The 18,019-nt window shown below is 40.6% G+C and overlaps 2 protein-coding genes and 1 non-coding gene across 7 annotated transcripts in view; all 3 read right to left on the bottom strand.

Annotated features, from left to right (window-relative positions):
* ARHGEF6 (Rac/Cdc42 guanine nucleotide exchange factor 6) overlaps nt 1-4,766 on the bottom strand; it is a 48,971-nt gene extending 44,205 nt beyond the window's left edge. For 2 of the 3 annotated variants that reach the window (XM_075162000.1, XM_075162001.1), the window contains exon 1: nt 4,683-4,766. The gene's annotated coding sequence lies outside the window, so the exon portion shown is untranslated. The remainder of the gene's footprint in view (nt 1-4,682) is intronic. The other variant, XM_075162003.1, reaches the window with a different exon arrangement.
* Nucleotides 1,139-17,325, bottom strand: RBMX (RNA binding motif protein X-linked). 3 transcript variants are annotated; one of them, XR_012675532.1, is made up of 11 exons: nt 17,149-17,301; nt 15,581-15,707; nt 15,275-15,381; nt 9,541-9,712; nt 8,324-8,440; nt 7,838-7,952; nt 7,594-7,719; nt 7,414-7,517; nt 5,670-6,913; nt 4,683-4,771; nt 1,139-2,161 (listed from the first exon to the last, which is right to left on the bottom strand). XR_012675532.1 is itself a non-coding variant. In XM_075162010.1 (9 exons), exons 2-9 carry the CDS (start codon nt 15,687-15,689, stop codon nt 6,606-6,608), a joined length of 1,143 nt encoding a protein of 380 aa, XP_075018111.1. In that variant the 5' UTR covers nt 15,690-15,707; nt 17,149-17,325; the 3' UTR covers nt 6,301-6,605. The 3 variants fall into 3 exon arrangements, 1 of the variants encoding a protein (XP_075018111.1); XR_012675531.1 differs by lacking the exon at nt 1,139-2,161 and having other exon boundaries at nt 4,028-4,771; XM_075162010.1 differs by lacking the exons at nt 1,139-2,161; nt 4,683-4,771 and having other exon boundaries at nt 6,301-6,913; nt 7,414-7,502; nt 17,149-17,325.
* LOC142087927 (small nucleolar RNA SNORD61) lies at nt 15,452-15,524 on the bottom strand. Its single transcript, XR_012675667.1, has one exon. It is a non-coding gene; the product is annotated as a small nucleolar RNA SNORD61 (small nucleolar RNA).
* Nucleotides 17,326-18,019: the final 694 nt, after the last annotated feature.

Here is an 18,019-nt window from a genome sequence, read left to right as displayed (position 1 = left end):
AAAGCAAACCCTTTTTTGTGTAGATAGGCAGGTTTAGTTTCATGACTATTTCACACGCAGCTGTTGCAGCCAACCAGGTGTTAATGGTTGCAACTACAGTTAAATGAAAATACTTCCCATGTCTTGAACACTTACCAACTGCTTGCAGGACCTGGAGACATATGCATATTCAGAAAGCCCAAAAATTTAAGGCATTTCTGATTAGCCACCTCAAGGCCAACCTTACATCTTTCAGAAAGGACCCATCTAAAAATGTGCCAGCTTGTTCACCCACCCCTACACTAAAATTAATTCTGTGGCAAACCCAGGGTATGAAGATTTGCAAGGAACAGTTTCTGGTCTGGTCTTTGGAAAAGACTTCAACTTTGGTCATTTGCTGACAGGGACAAATCAAAGGAATTGTCAATCATCTCTTGCAGAGTCCACCTCCACCCCCAAGTTACAAATACACGTTTATTCGCAGCCTGATTTACACCAGTGATAACAATGTAGCACGGTATTACTTAAAAATTTTAAAAAGGGAGGTGGAGGGGTGGTCTATACCCAATTATCAAAGGACTCTGACAGCATATACATCAGTAACAGCATGGTAAGAGGAGCAAGTTAAGAATAGCATTCAGATGTTCAGAAAACATTCTAGAGTGATCCTCCTCACTCACTTGCATGTAACTTGCTCATTTTTTCAGCATAGAGGGAAAACACCCAATACAAAGAACAACGCTGGAGTATTTTTCTGCTGCAGAATTTACTAATGCCTTACATTTAAACTAGTGACTTTCAGTGATTAAGTCTGAGTCAGCACATGAGCTAATTCACATTGGTGGTACATTCTCGTTATTTAGCATTTTAGGCAGGTATCAATCTTTTCTCGTATGATAGCTTGTATGTTGGCATTAGATTTTAGTTAGGATGATCCGTTTTAGCCTGAACAGCAGTACCCAAACTATAAGCTACTGGTGAAAAAGGAGTCTCTTAATATTACAGCATATTCTTCCTTCTTGCAGAAGATACACTGAGACCACTTTGTACCAATAAACCTCCATCAATATGTAACACTAGTAATCTTTTCTTCCATGCAAGTGTCCTGAGTAACAGGTATTTTAATTTAAAACAAACAAACAAACAAAACCAATAATGCTTTTGTTTAACAGTAAATTTATTAGCCCTGGGAAATACTGCAATACTACCCATCCGTAACATACAGGCAGATTTACTCCTAGACTCTGCAGTCCATAACTGAAGTTTAAAGTTATATTCTTATCCCAAAACCCAAAGGTAGTTTTAAATCCCTAGACAAGGTATGCATGCTTTTTCTTCTTTAGCTGCTCATTATAAACTGTTGTTTAAATGAGATCAGTTTATGTCTACCACAGAAGAATTCAATATACACTTTATTAGCCATGACTGTTTAAGTACTTCAGTCAATCTGAAGTTAGTTTTCTACATGAAATACTGGTGCCTGAGGACTCCTCTCTCATACATTGGCACATCAACATATATGTAAGATAAAAATGCATCAAAACCAAGGCAAAGTTTTGAAGAAAGCATCTTGTTGCAAGAGATGCAGTGCTGTCTGGAGTTTTTTAAGAAGCTAGTACATACAAGAACACTAATTATTCTGGGGATTTATCACCAATATCGTCTCAGTTCATCAACACTTCCTTCCTCTCATCCAGAAGGCCCGGACAATTATAAAACTGTTAATGTAAGTATATAGTAAAACTTCACCGTTTCTTGGCGAAGAAGAATTTGTAACAATTTAGTCCTCTGTATTTTAGAGGATTAAAACTCACTTTTATAGAACTTGCTCTTTTTTTCAGCATAAACAGAAAGCACCCTGTTTATGTAAAGGGCAACCCCAGAGTATTTTTCTGCTGCAGAATCTACTGATGCATGTATACTGGCTAAAAAAAAGGCTTACTCTTGACTCTTGGAAGATGCTAGCTACGGCAGACAGCAACTGACTTCCACCTGAGAATTTTTTTTAAAATCCAAGAGATTAGTAGTGCTACTTTTAAAGGCAATTCCTGAATGATAACACAACCCTCTAAAACAAATACTAGGTAACACCACACTCAAAAGCCAAGCTTTATCAGTTGCATTTTGTTATCCTTTGATTTTCCAACGCACATCCACTGCTGCACTGCCGCCTTCACCATAACTGAAAAAAGGAAATGCAAGTTAGTATACTCTCAGAAACCAAGAGACAGACAAAAAAGCTAAATCATCTTCGAGTCAATTGGTTTTATATACACAATGCATAATTTGGATTATATTAAGTTTGTCCCAACAGTATGAAAATACATCAATAGCTAACTACAATAATCAAAACGATCTGAAGACTACTTGTATTAATGCACACTTCTTGTACAACACTGCCTCCAGAGAAAGTACTAAGTAAAAGCCTCTGTAACTCCTGTGCACATCCCTCTCCAAACTCTTGTCTACCACAAAATCCCACTAGCTCTTGACCATCTATCTCAGCATGATACTCAGGAATCCTGTAATAAACTGGTATACACACTGGTGCTCATTTGTAGGTAATGATGTGCTACAAATTAAATAAAACTTGTGATCAAGAAAAGGTGAACAGCTTGCTGAATTAGTACAATTACATCCTTATTTTTTACAAAGTTAGTATTACCTTTCCTGCCATGTAGTCAGTTAAGTTCTATTTACTGCTCCCTGAACTAACATTGTCACCATGCCTGTTAAGAATTTGGAAATGTTTATAGGCTGCAGAGTAGGCTAAGAAAGTGTACTTTTATCTTGAATATCTTTATTAATTACAACATGGCCCACTACCACCAGTAAGTGACAGAACACATCTAGTGAACTGAGGAAAAAAGCACTTAATTTTTCCAAAAGAGAGAAGGCTTTTTCACTTGCCAAGAGTAATTAACATTCAGCTTCCCAGCCAATACGGAGAATTGAAGCTAACATAGCACATACATATAAAAAAGTTGAAAACATTCTGACACAACCTATATGATGATTTGGCAAAACTTTTTAAAATCGCCTGGGATGCTGGGTATTAAAGACAGTATTCCATCTCTTTATTAGAGGATTCATGATCTGGATCAACCTCAAACTGTAAATTTAAAAATTGACTCCTGCTAATATTTGTAGGTTGGTGGGGGAGCAAGGGAGAAGAGCTTACTTTTAGACGTATTTCCCTAACCCACTTTGGTGCCATACTACTAACACCAGTGATTTTTGAATGAAAAGCGATTTTTGAATGAAATAGAGTTAGTTTTTTTAATCTTTAAAAAGACATCTACAGTTCGAACGGTATCCTTTCCAGTAGGATTTGTAATTTAAGTATTTCAAGTCACGCTTAAGAGGAACATGAAGATAAGGAAAGTAACACTTTTTTTGTGGGTTGAAATTTTATCAACTGACAGAAAAATAAAAAGTTGGTCAGGTAGCAGCTTTTATTTTATTTAACTATATGCTTCCTTTGACTCAGAACAGGAAATACCCATGATGCTTCTGTATGTGATCTGAAATACAATCCTGTACCCTGAAATAAAAGTGTATTTTTTCCTTCTTTACCAAGGTAACAGTAGCAATTTATCAGTATTTACAAAATATTACTGGCATATTCTGACAAAAGCATTGCACAGATATTTAGTTGCTGTTGCTGAGACTCTGAAAAGAATGAACCGTAAGCTAACTGCGATTACAAACATCACACGGTATGCAACAGAACCTATTCTTCACAAAAATGGAACTTCCCTGATATCAGTGACCGTGTGTCAGATGAACAACACTGTACCAACTACAGCTTTTTCTTTTCACCATTTCAAAGTTGGTTCTCAAAAGCAGTATTTGAAACTAACAGCGAAGTATGTTCTCACATTTACAGAGTGCTTTGAAAACTAATTAAAAATTTACATAAAAAGCGCACACACTTCTTGCATAAATACTTCTGTTGGAAAAGGGATTTGTCCTTTCCCTTCACTCTATACTAGATTTTAACAGATTTTGCACACCTTAAAAGTTACTTCCTTTTTTTTTTTTAACAATTATTTAGTAGAAAATTTTTCCGAAAAGCTGTATTAGCATGACAGCCACTACCACTTTTTTTTTCCTGGTGAATTATCAGAGAAACAGAAGAGACAGTCACTCTTCCACATAAGTCTGAAGACAGTTGCTCCTACATCTACTTGAAAAATAATTTTAATAGGGTAGGCTTCAAAGTCATGAAACACAGCTGACCTACAAAGTTTTAAACCATTCTGGAGATGCCTGGAAGTCTGCAATTTAATCCAAGGACCAAGGACCAGAGATTAATTCCTAATCAATGATTATACTCAGTATAATCATTAAATTGCATGTTCTGCACATTTAACAAGACTGATTAAAAGTCTGTACTGACATTTATTATCCTGATTCAGATTTTTATGGTCTGGTCTTGTGAAGATTCCTGTACTAAAAGTGCGTTTGTAATCATGTTTTATGTTCAGCCATACCCAAATTGGACCGATTTCTGCACATGAGAAGTCTCTCACTGTCATTCCTAACTTGGTAGGCTTAAAAAGCCTACTTAAACTTTCTCCTCCAAAATTCAAACAGGAAGCTGAAAATATTATTTAGCCACCAAGAAAGTCCATCCAAATCTATAAACGCAGAACCACCAGAAATCTTCCTTACAGCTGTTACACTAGGATAATATTTACCTTATGTACTGCTACAGGCACCACTTATCTCTGCCATCAACACAGATGAACCAGCATTACTTCACCAGTATCTTCTAGAAATTATCACCCTGCAATCAAAAGATACAAGAAATTGAGAAGAGTACATTTTATAGCACGAGTCAACCTATAGCGCTTCCCCCCATTTCAAAAAAGTCACAAGTTTAGATTTGCAGATTATTCTGTTGCAAGTTTTACTACTTCTCTTTTAAGTGGTGGAGGATTCACTGGCTTGGAATGGACTGGAATGGCTTAGTGATAGGTTGCATGGCTTATGGATTCTCATTCCTTTTCAATGGTGCACTGCCATGTTAAATCCATAAGTTGAACGACAAAATTTACTGAGGACTAGACAGTAGTACAAAGCTTTTGGGTTTGTGCTTTTTTTTTTTTTTTTAGTTGGAGGTCTTCATGTCTACAATATTCAAGAGCATCTTTTGAACTTCATGGCTTTACCTGAGTCATAGCAACTTGCCACAGGTTCTGCCACAGGTACTAGATATCCCTGTAATGCAGTGTCAAACTAAACAGAGTCAGGCATCCAACTAAACGTCAAGTTTGCAATGGCTTGCTTCAAACTCTCAATAGCCGAGCTGATATTTGTCAATCTAAACCAATTCCTGATTTCACGAGGCTTTTATTTTGTTTAATGTAGTATATGCAGCCTCTTTAAGCATCTTCATACTGGGCACAAAATAACCCCTCCCAACCCTACTTGGCAATATTCTGTCTACAGTGAGCTGCATTATGACTTTAGTCTCAACATTGGTGCCATAAATGCTTTTATCCAGGAAGAAATGTTGAATTTGGAGAACTTCTAATGTACTGAAGTATTTCTTTTCCTTTTTTTTTTTTTTTAATCTAGACAGCACTTCCATTGCCATAACGTGCAGCTTGTCTTACTGTACTAGAGGAAGGTAACTTGGTTCAATTTTGACTTAGACTGAAAAACTAGTTTGCTTTGCTTACCATCTTTGCTGTTTCACAGGCATTTGATGCTTTAAATCAGCTGTGGAATGCTGAAAGATTCACTTGTTTTTATGAAGCCATAAGCCTTTGAGAAGTTGGAGAGAAAGACTTCTTTGCTTATCTTATTTTCTCCTTTGGAATCAAAGATGTTCCTTTAAAAGTGAAACACTACAGAGTTGCAAAAATTTGAAACAGTATGAGTAAGCATCGTTTTGCAGCTTCTTTGATGGAATTGGTCATTTTTTTTTATTTTTACAGTATTCTGTAGTTGACTTACATGTACATGATTTATTTGGAAGGGAGATCTTTTCAAACTCCCCATGAAACAGTAGGAAGGCAGAAAATAGTATTATCCACTTGCTTTTTCAGGTTAAGTGAATGATATCCTCTATTTTTCTTTACACAAGGATCTGAAGGCATTTTGTACTGGGAACACTGCGACTTCAAATTCTAGGCACAACTGAACTTTGTGTGGAATATCCCCACCACCCTCCAAATCACAAGCAATACTTTGTTTAAGAATGAGATGCTGAACATGTAGAACAATCCATCTCCATGTTAGATGGTTGGATGTTGTGTGGAAGATCTTAAGAACTGCTTGTTCCATTCATGAGGAAAATCAGATGGGAAGTGTGGCATTTCAGGGAAACTTTACTTTGAAAATTACAACACTAGTACACAGCTCAAGTTTTATACATTTAACATCTGCTTTTTGAAAGAAATGTTAACAATTTTGAAATGAAATTAAACATTGGTTTTAACTTTTCCTCACAAAAGCATAAAAGTCATGGAGGGGAAAACTTAACAGGCAACAATAAAAAAAGGTAAAAACAACTTTTCCTTTTAGTAGTCCTCTGGTAGTAAAGATAGAACAACTTCCATTTTTTTTTTTTTTTGAGAAGTAATCTGTCTTGGTCCAAAAGTTTAAGAGTGTTTTTAGTATCTGCTTCTGCCTCCACCTCTATCGGATCTGCTTCCACCACGGCCACCACCTCTAGGTGCTCCGCGGCTTGAACTACTGTAAGAATCACGAGGAGGTGGATAGCCCCTTTCCATGGATGGGGGAAGACCCCTGTCTTGTCTTCCAACACGATCACGGCCACTTGAGTAGACATCACTTCTGCTGCTTGAGTAACTTTCTCGGCTTCCATATCCATCTCGTGTGCTGCCGTAATCATCATATCGACTGCTTCCACCATAAGATGGCGGGGGCCCTCGTGCAGGTGGAGCACTACGTGAGTTACCTGCAGGGTCAATGGTCAGGTAATATGGCAACACCATAAGTTATATATAACAATTTCAATCTGAATTTACAGAATTGCTGTATTAAATGTTTACTGCTACTCTTTTGTATGTATTGAGATGTTCTTAATATAATCTGCCACGTTAATGGTACTTAAAGTGGGGATTGCATATCAGGCAGTGAGCGGGTTTAAAGACTCTGAAGGAATGAAGACGGTGTTTATTCAGGCAGGCTCTTTACTGGGTATTGCAGAACAGCTTGTTATTTTAGAGAAGAAACTCAGCCATATTTTCCAGAGATAGTTGCAATTCTGAACTGTAGACTTTGCTTCTTTAGCTTATAGCTTATTTAACAAGATGATCATATAACCAACAACTGCACTTTCACTGTAAGGGGAAAAAAAAATGTGCCACTTCCCCCTAAAACATGAGCAACCTAGTAAAAGTCAGGTTTTATGACACCTGTACAAATTACTACATGACCCTCAAAATGGATTCTTACCATAACTCTCATATGAATCTCTGTAGGAGCCTCCACTTGGATGATCCGAGTAGTCTCTGTCGCGTCCGCCACCGTATCCATCACGATCACTATAGGAGGAAAGACTACTAAGACTTAGTACAAATCAGTGGAATCACAGTAAGAATAAAATGACAGGGAGAAAAATCCAACAGTAGGTACCTATATCCCCTAGAGGGGTATTCGTCACGTGAACTGGAATGACCATAATCACGATACGCGTAGTCTCGTGGAGGTGGTGCGTAGTCTCGTGTATCCCTGGAACTGGGATAATCTCTGCTTGAATAACTACAAAGAACAAGAATTGAGATGTTAGCTATATGTCACACCTCAAAAGATCAGGGATCAAAATCCTTCTCTGAACAAAAAAAAAACCAGCCCAAACTAAACTAGTAAAAGAATTTACCCGTCTTTAGTGCTATAGCCATCATCTCTTGGAGACATGTAGACATCTCTTCGTGATGGCATTGGTTCTCTGCGTGGAGGACCACCGTAACTGTCTCTTCCACGTGACACAGGAGCTTAAGAGAAACAGTCCAAAATTTTTAACTAATTAGCATTTAGCCACACAGAAGACTCGTCAAGGCAATTAAGTATTAGCAGACTGTTTACAGCTATTTAAACATATCTCTGTTGCCTACATTTATAATACTTTACACTTCTGCTTGTACAGTTTTAAAGCAGCGCTAGAAGGAACATACTTATGGATCACACCAAATTGTTCCAAACAGCTACAAAATTATATTGGTATGAAGAGAACTGATGGATTAGAAAAACCATACACTATCCCACAGCAGATTTAAGTTAGAATCAATGATTTGCAACAGTTCCTGAAGAAAAAACTAAGGTGCTACAGTTGATTAAGCAACAAAATAATTCAGGAAGTCCTTACCTCTTCCTCCCATACTACTGCTACGCACCGGTCCTGAAGGTGCAGATCTTTTAGGTGGAGGGCCTCCACTTCGTGGAGGTGGACCTCTCTTCATGGGAAGTGGCCCTCGAGAAGACCCTAGAAGGATAAGCCATGAGCCAACTTGTTATTTCTGTGATATTCACCTGTCTGCCCCTAAAACCTGAACTACAATAACCTAGGCACTGTTAATACCACTATGTGATCAACAGTAAACCTCTAAAATTAGACCTCAAAGCCTTCTCGTGTTTTGGCCACTACTGGATGCTACTGGCAGAATTGAGAGCCCACCAAGTTAACTTTTCCATAGCCTAAATTCCTGTCAAGAACTGTCTTTTAGAACTTATCCAAAAGCCACAGGGTGTGACACAAGGGTGAAAGACAGCTGATATCTCTAATCAGTCACAGCTTAAACGCTCAACAAGTTACTGTTCTTAGAAGACAAGAGCCACCTGGGAAGATACACTAAAGAAGATCCTACAGAGAGGGAACAGAGGCACTACGGAGTCTGTAGAACCTACCACACAGACTCTTCAAGACAGGAGTTTTCACTATTTCCAGGGTTTTTTTCTGCATTACAGCTTTTATTGTTTTACCTCAGGTGCTGCTTGCTTTTTCTTTTAAGCAACAGTTTTGTTTTGATACTGAAAAGTCTCAGAATAAATAGCTGTATCTTAAATTAAAGAATATCCAGTATCAAGTAACATACTATCCTTCCACTTCAGAAAGCTTCAACTCAACACACTATTTTATAACAACAAACAAGGCTTAGCTTCCCTAACTCCACTATGATCTGGAAGGATCAGTCCTAGAATTTAGTAAGTTTAGACCTCTTGCTAGTAAGAATGAGAGGCAGTTCCCTTTCCCTGGTGGAAGAGAATCGCTTTTTCAACTTGAATACCAGAAAGCTTCCTTTCTCACGTGCAGGGCAGGAGTTTTGCTTTTCTTTCATAGCCAAAAGTCAAGTGGAGTGTTAGTTGCAGAAGGGAATCTTCATATTTGAAAGCCTTTTCTTAAGGTGTATTTGCCTAATCAAAAATTTGACTAAACTGCCGAGATCATATTTCATCATTTTAATAAAGAACAAGGAGTGCACTATTCGGCTGTTTGACTTTTTTTTCCAGTAGGATTATTGTCATCTTCCAATGGGATTGTCTTGTATGTTGTCCAAGTATATAATGAGAGAGGTAAATACATACCCAAGTGACTCCCTCTTGAAGGTGGTCCTCTCGCGCCACTTCCGCCTCTTGCGCCTCTAAGGCCCCTGGGAGGACCTCTGCTTCGTGGAGGGGGTGGCGGCCCACGCCTACCACCACTTTCAAAGGATGGCTTGGTTGCTTGTTCCACTTTAATTGCTTTCCCATCTAATGACTAAAGAAGAAGCTGCTTTACTTACTGCTCAGTCACGTTTGTATTTCTTAAATTAAGCCCCTCTTGCTTCACTATTATAGGGCTTCCATTTTATAAAGTTAGAGCAACTCTAGAACTGATTTCAGTCTTCAGTATTAGTCCCCATGTACTCAGCAGCATGTTGGGCCTAATTTCTACAGTACTTCATTCTTGTGGTATTGATGAAAAAAAATACAGAGCAGCATCAGAAAAGACTTTCAGTGAAAACACAAGTGTCCAATGATTACGGCAGCCCCATGTCATTTATTCTGTAAATGAAACACGATTTATGATCTCCAATTTACTTTCAATTGCCACGGACTTTTGTACCAAACTAGGACTGCACCAGTAGTTACAGGATTAAGCTGAAGATATCTTAGCTTCAGTTGGGGTTTCTGGCAATGGGGAGGCCGTTTAGTACATTTTCTTGATGTCCTGATAAAACGGTGATCACTGAAGTATTTAGAAGTAATTTCAGCATCTACAAAGCAGACTGAGTATGATAATTCACCCCTCTTTTCTACTGTTTCAAGCTCGGTTTTCAAAAAAGGTGACTGTCACAATTTACTCTATTACTTGTTTTTCCAGAATGAAGGTGCTTTGTGATTTGGGGTTTTTTGTTTGTTTGGGGGTTTTGTTGTGTGGGGAGTTTGTTGTGGGGAAAAAAGTGGAAGCTTTTTCTGGAATATAGACTTGTGATAACAGGAACTCTGCAGCCAACTATTATACCTCAAATATGAGCAAGTGGTAAGACATACTGAGAAACTCAACCTAATTAATCAAATTTCTGTATAATCTTTCAGACACCACACATTTGGTAATTATAGCAGAGCCTAGATGACAAGCTCTTCTGAAGTTAGGTCACTGCACATCTATCCTGGCAAACATGGTTTATTTGCCTTTTTTAGCAGTTAAATATTAACTCTGCTATGACAACTAATGAATTATACATGCAGGAAGTGTTGTTTATTGCACTTTGCTGCAATAAATGAACAAGAACATGACCGCTAGTAATGGCTTACTCTGAACTGCTGATAATTGTTTACTGAGGTACTGAATATTTTTTGTTCTCCACTGAAATCTAGACCTCTCTGAAATCATCCACTTTTATAGCTCATGTATTCTGCCACTACATGTAGTTGTAGCTACTGTCTGAAAAACCTATGGGTATATCCACAGGTCTGACTTTATCCATCGTGAAGAAAAAATACTAGCAAAATCATACAGGTCTTGGCTTTGACTTAATAAAAATATTTTACTTATGGAAGGTTCCTCAAAAAGTCTTTTGGCATGACAAGCTGAAACATTCCAGGAATGAGCATTAGTACCTCTAATCACTGGAACGTCTCAGTTTGTATCATATTATTTTGCCATCATCATTCATCTGTCTCAGTCATCCTTCTCAAAACAGGAACAGTGGCCTTGAAGCCTTAAGCTTTGCCATCACAACCACTGCTGTTCTCTGTTTCACGGCAGATTCCTGACAGCTTATTTCAAGTTTGGAAGCCAAACACCATCTCCTTCTGCTAGCATCAGTTCTGAAAACCTGGATGCTAGGTCAAAGTTCTTCCCTTTTTTATGTAGGAGGTACAGTTTTCCGTATCGTTTCTCCTCCTATTTTCTTCTGCCTTGCACTTACGCATCTTACCTAGGCAAAAGATAGGTTTCTTCTGAAACTGCTTTATGCAAGCAGTCTTAAAAAGCTATGCCTAAGTTCCAAAAAGACCTTTAACTAGGTCCAAGAAGATTCTTTTTTTTTGTTAACCAGGAGAAGATATTTGTCAAAGTTTGTCCTGTTTTAAAGCAGAGGGGACAACTTCATTTTATAGGTTCTTAGGTCAAAGAAGAAAAATCTCATCTCACTGGACAGATAAAACTCAGACAAGCCATCTCAGAATAAGGAATTTTTTTCAATGAGCCCAAAGCATCAGCTGTCAACACAAACACTCATTAGTTGGTGTTTATAACCTTGATTCAGAGTGTTACAGTACCATTTTTAATATGATATGGGCACCATAAAGTACATTCACCTTGGTGCTAAAAAGCAGGAAAGTCATTTAAGATACAAGTCATTTAAGGATAATAATAGATTGGCAATCATAAAAACTCCTACAAATGGAATGAACAATCTATACAGCTGTGTAAGGTGAGCCAGGGAACCTTAACCAAACAGAATCAGAGGTACTGTCCTGCAAACTGTTTCATGTTCCAACAGAAAAGATGAACGAAATTTTAAGTTTTGGGAGTGGGGCAGAAATCAAGTATTCTGAAGAAACCGTTACAGAAACTTGCATGAAACTGCAACCTAACACCACATAGGGCTTTCCTCTCCAACGGATCATTTTACTGTTGATGCTGCAGTGACCACCATTTCTGCATGTTCCTTGATGGCACAGCAAGTGGGCTTCCTTTCACCAAATATATTCAAGAACCGAAGATCATTTCTTATTAGGCTGAGCTTCTACATATTGTATTGCTTCTTCACCAAAAGAACTGGAAACACTTTCTGTTGATTAGAGGAAGACAACCTTCTGCAGTGCTGAGTACAGTTTAGACTGTTGTTTGGATTGTAGGATTTGCTTCCAACCTCTTAACACAGTCCAGCTGGCTTGGCAAGTCTGCACTGGAGTTAAATCTTTAGCTTGTCCTGGATGTTTCCTCTAAGGTCATATTCTCTCTTTAATTATCCATTTTGTCCTCAGGACTTAAAATCAAAAGATCACGAGAACAGCCTACTGCACAGAACGTCCACTACAGATTTGGAGTATTCACACTGGTGCCCAGATAAGCACGTGCATTTCATGACATCAGTATGTAGACTTGACTACCATGCAATTAAGGTTCTTCCTAAAGAAGATTAATATTTTGCTATGGTAAAGTACTTCTAACATTTCTTCTGTGCTGCTCAGACATGCTAACATTGATCCAATTCTGCAGAGAAAGTAATTTAAATGAAAAATCTCCACCCCCGCTCCAAAACCATTATCTCCTGACCTCTTTCTGCAGGACTGAAATTAATCTTCAAGAAGCAAGCTTAGACTAGTCCATGCTTGTCCCATTTTACAATGAAATATAATTTAACCCCCTTCATTCCCCCCACCCAGAGAGGAGCAAAACATTGGACACACGTTTTTCATGAATATTTGCAAAGCAAAAAATCAAATCCAAATTTACTCTTGGAGAATCTATCCAAGTCAGCCTCTTCTACTGGCTGCAACTTCGAGTTCCTTTGGAATGACAGAATGAGCAACACGCTGGCGACGCAGAACTCTTCCCCCTGGCCAGACAGGTCAACTAACTCCTTACAGACTGCTTGAACTATTGCCTGCATAGTGCTTCTGCTGCTTCTTCTTAAGTGCCTGAAATTCTCATGAGCGCTCCAATTCATCATGTCCAAATGGACAGAAAAACTCCCAAGTTCTGATTTATTACAATGATCTCTTCCCACAGCATGCCTCAAACATCGCTCCTCAGATGCAGAATGTGGAGTCTTTTTGAGGTACAAGCAGTACTTATTGTCCAGAAGGCCTTCTGAAGAGGAGGATGAGTTCCTCATGAACATCTTCCACATCTTTCATATCCATGGTCAAACAAAGCTAGACCAGTACAGAACTGGAACTATACACAGCAGCACCTAAAGGTTTATGTTAAAAAGGTCATTCTAGGCCAAATCCAGAGTGAGGATGTTCTTTTCATACACTGTTTGCTGCTCAAATTTCAAAACCGATGAAGGTACTTTTAGATTTGTAGTGTTGAAGACAGAAACCATGAGAATGATTATCCACAAGGCAGTACTTTCTAGCATTTCTTGACAGTGATGCAGATGGTGCATTCCAGAACATGTAGACATTACCTCAGCCACAAACATTCAATCTCATTTAGCTACTTTACTAAGCATTACTTTCCTGCATGTTTCCAATGTGACCAAACACATGCCACAACATTCAAGACTTAAAATGGTGATTATTTTCAGAAGGATTTTCATTTGAAAGCTGCACTCCACAAACACTTGGGATTAGTGACTGAACTCCTTTCAGTCTGACAGTCAGTTGTTGGTGCTTGAAGTTACCTTATGTGAGGGTTCAGTATAATGACTACTTCAGAAGAAATCAGTGTTTAAGAACTGCAGTAAACAAGTCTTCAGAACTGTAGCAAACTACACAATGAAGAAATAAATTCAATAAAAGGAGCACCTCTAAGGATGTTCAGGCTGGTACAGAAAAGACATTATCTGACCTGTCACTCTCTGCTTTGACAAAAATACTAACTGGTTTAAAAAGGAAGCAAGTCTCCAAAGAAAGCAACACTAATTGTCAAGAGGTTGTCCTGAAGCACCCAGAAACTAGGTACACACAGCAGAAAGCCTGCTATAACACAAAACAAGGAAGTTTTACTATTTGTGTTCACTGTGAACACTACAGCAAGCTCATTTTCTTATTCCTGAAGTGTGAATTTTCATTATGGTTTATACTTACTGACTGCAATGATTGACATTTTTCTTTCACTTCAATGTCTTACACTAACAAGACAAACAGCTATCAAAATCCCAAGTGTTAATTAATCAGAATCAGTAGAGGCTTCTTCACCTTACATGAATGGCATCTCGGAGACACTGCTTAGAAAAAGGTCAATGCAGCATGACCTTAACACAACTGTTCAGATTATGCACGGAAGACCAGAGTCTGAAATTCAAGTTAACTGAGAAGATGGCTTTCACTGCCTAAAGAGACAGCACCTCTATGAAGACAAGCAGCTGTTGACCATTAAGTTGCAAACTTGCATCTAGCTTTTCAAACACATGCCAGAACAGACACAGATCACAATATCTTACAATCCTTTGATAAACTATCCTGGTATTAATCTCAGAACTTTTGCTCCAAATTCCTAGATTTTTCTTTTTAAAGACATTACATATGCATTCAATTTTTATCTCCTCTTAAAGTCGTATCATTGCATTGTAGGGTGTAAACAAACAAATTCAATTGCTGGCTATCTGCAAAGCTATTTTCACATTAACTGGCAAGACACTCCTCATACATGCCAGGTAGATTGATGATGCAACTCACAAACGTAGGTGGTTATCTACATATTACCAGATAGCGCATCAACACTCCAGCACAGTAGGGAAGTCACATTAAACCCATGTTAAGGGAATGATTAATAGTTTTCAGGTAAGTCACTTCCCTAAAGTGTAATTTACACAGCACTGCATTCAAATATGATAAAACAAAAACATTATAGGAGACATGCAAGAATGAAGAGCTGACTCCTAAAAAGCCCTCCATCACCAATTAAAAAAAAAAAAAAAAGGAGAGTATAACTGACTGACAACCAGACTTCACTTTCTGCTGTCAAATCCATCATCAGGAGAAAGTGATTCCAGCTTCAAGGAGACAGAGACATTTTGCCGAATTTAAAGTTATGACTTGTCTCCAGGACCTTCTAACCATTGTCTTTCCGACTTTTATTACTAGTTAATTTACCCCAAAGATCAATACCACTGGTCGGTAGCAACAGCAACATATAATTGGTCTTGATTCCTACCTTCCCGTTCATATCTCTGGCAGCATCTTTTGCATCTGCTGGACTCTCAAATGTGACAAACGCAAATCCTCTGGACTTGTTGGTTTCACGATCTTTCATCAAAAGCACTGCAGAAATAAAGCCATGTTACCCTTTCCTGTAATTAGGCAGCAATACTTAACCTTTATTCAACCTTTTAAGCTCAGAACTTCTTAGAGGACATGAAAGCACGATCATTTCAGATGATCAACGCCAAAAAAGTCATCACAGCTATACTGTTGCTTTTTGTTTTTTAGTATCTTAAAATAGAAAGGTTTTTCTTTTTACCTTCCACAATGCGTCCATATTTGCCGAATACAGCCTCAAGGGCTTTTTCATTAGTCTCTGTGTTCAGGCCCCCAATGAACAGCTTCCCAGGACGATCTGCTTCAACCATTTTGATTCCGCAAATGACCTATTAAAAGCATAAGGTTGTTATTAACAAAACATTAGACTGCAACGGACACTTCCATACCACCTCATGGAACATAAATGACTTCTTTCCTCAAAAGTACACGCAATTTTTCTTGAGCAAGATGTCAATTAAGAGCTATGAGGTATAAAGAACATTAAAAAATTAAAATTTTTAGATTGAAGCAACTAGAAGTAGTACTGCCTTCAGTTACTTCTTCACATTACATAGTCTATTCCAAATGTATTAAGTTAAGTTTAAAAAGTGGAGCAAAGCACTGATGAGAACTCTCTTAATATTCAAGCAGGATCAATGAATGTGATAAGTCTTTCAGAGTTACTGCCTTTTTGCCCTCGATGGTAATCCTAGCACTCCCTCTCTCTAAATCCTGCCACAGATGTTTCAAAAAGTTTACTTAATATGTCAAAGTAATACCAAAATATTAACTTTAAAGTCAGCTTGGGCCAATATTCCAAATTAAGCTCATTCTTTATTATTTAAGTACATCGAGACTGCGCCAAAGTCCTGGCCTACACAACGTGTCAGCCTGAACGGATACCAGACCATCATCGCAGTTCTACACAGCAAGGCCACGGTTAAGGCCAGGCGGGGGCGGAGGACTTAACAAAAAAAAAAACCAGGAGCCGAAGACAAAGCAAAACCTCAAAGTGCCTGGCAAAACGCCTGGCGCCTGTGGACAAACGTTACCCGCATGCCTCCAGCCCAATGGCGGGAAAGCCCGCAGCACGGTGCAAGGAGGGCCTGCGCAGCTCCCTCTGCACACAAGGAGAGCAGGGACAAAGCTGCCCCCCGGGGAGCGGGAGGCCGGCGGGGGCCGCGCCGCCCAGGAAGCCGCGGCGCGCGCGCGGCCACCCCCCCTTTCTACCCCGCAAAGGCGCGCGCCGGCCCCGGGAGCGGGGGGTTGGGGGCGCGCCAGACCCTCCGCGGTCTCCACAAAATGGCGGCCACCTTTAGCAGGGACTCTTTTCCCTCCCGGCACCAAACGACCGCCTCGGCACTAACCTGACCGCGCACCTCAACCCCATTTTGAACTATCCGCCCGGCCCTCCAGGCGCGGCCGCCGCCCTCCCTTCGTCCTCCTCGGGGATGCGGAGGCCCACGCGGCGGGACCTCGAGCTGAACCCCCCGCACCTAAAATGGCGGCCACCGCGCCTCACGCGCTTGGGACCCCCCTCTCGCCCCATCACAGCCGCACCGCTCCCTCCACCCTACACAGGGCCAGGCGTAGAGGGAGGCAGGCCGGGCTCCGCCGCGCCTCGCCTCGGGCCCGCAGCGGCGGGCGTGCAGAACACACGCTCCCTCACCCACGGGCCGGGCCTTTCGCCGCACCGCCACCTTCCGCGGCCCACTCCCGCCGCGCAGGGCCCCGCTTCCCCCCTCCCCAGAGTCCCCAGGCCTGCTCGGCTCGCCTGGCAGCACTCACCTCCGACCGGACCGAACGGCAACTGCGCAATGAGAGCGAACAAAGGCGCTGCAGGCCTTTATATGGCTGACGTCACCAGCCGGCCGGGGCCCCGGATGCACGCGGCGGCGAGCCCGGCAGGGGGAGGCCGCAGCCCGCCGCGGCGCCGGGGCCTCCCTGGGGCCGGCGCGGAGCCCTCCCGCAGCTGGGGCGGGGAGGAGGTGGGGCGGGCACGGCGGCTCGGCGCGGCGCATCGGAGGGCTCACGGGGCCTGGAGCACCCCGTCCTGCCCGGAGACGGGGCGTGCAGCGGCCGGGGGCGGGGTGGGGGGGCGTGAGCCACCATAAATGAGCGCGACTTGATCCTCCCGGCTAGGAAAGGCGGGCTGCCGCAGGCAGCGCACGCCTCTTTGTCTGCCGGCTTCCCCGCGGGCAGGCGCGGCAGCTCCTCGTCCCGCTTCTGAGCGGGATGCCCACAGGAGCGATTGCTTCACTGGTTTGGAAGCAAGATCGCTCTCAATGGGGTTAGTTTAACTTTGGGGAAGTGTCTGTGCGGGAGGTTAACCCTGTTCAGCTAAAACAGTCTCAAGGTGGTTTTAGTTAATTTAATTGATATATGTGCATGTCACTACCCCTTCCTTAGAGACTTAAACTGAAATACCTGTAGTTTAAAATGAAAGAGGTTGTTGGTAACAAAGTTTTGCACTCAATTTTTTAATTATATCTGAGGTTCAATTGCAGGTATTTTCTTTTGCTGACTTTGAACTTGTAGATTATCTAAAATGGTATTAAACAGTCAACAAGGGCTCTTTTCTTAGTCACCTAGTCTAATTACCACTCAGCCTTTTAATTCAAAAACAAAAATGGATTTTCCTGTTACCTTCTTAAAACTA

Source organism: Calonectris borealis, chromosome 13 (assembly GCF_964195595.1).
Source record: "Calonectris borealis chromosome 13, bCalBor7.hap1.2, whole genome shotgun sequence".
Lineage (NCBI taxonomy): Eukaryota > Metazoa > Chordata > Aves > Procellariiformes > Procellariidae > Calonectris > Calonectris borealis.
Note: the sequence above shows the minus strand (reverse complement) of the source record. Positions and strands in the feature narration are given on the sequence as shown.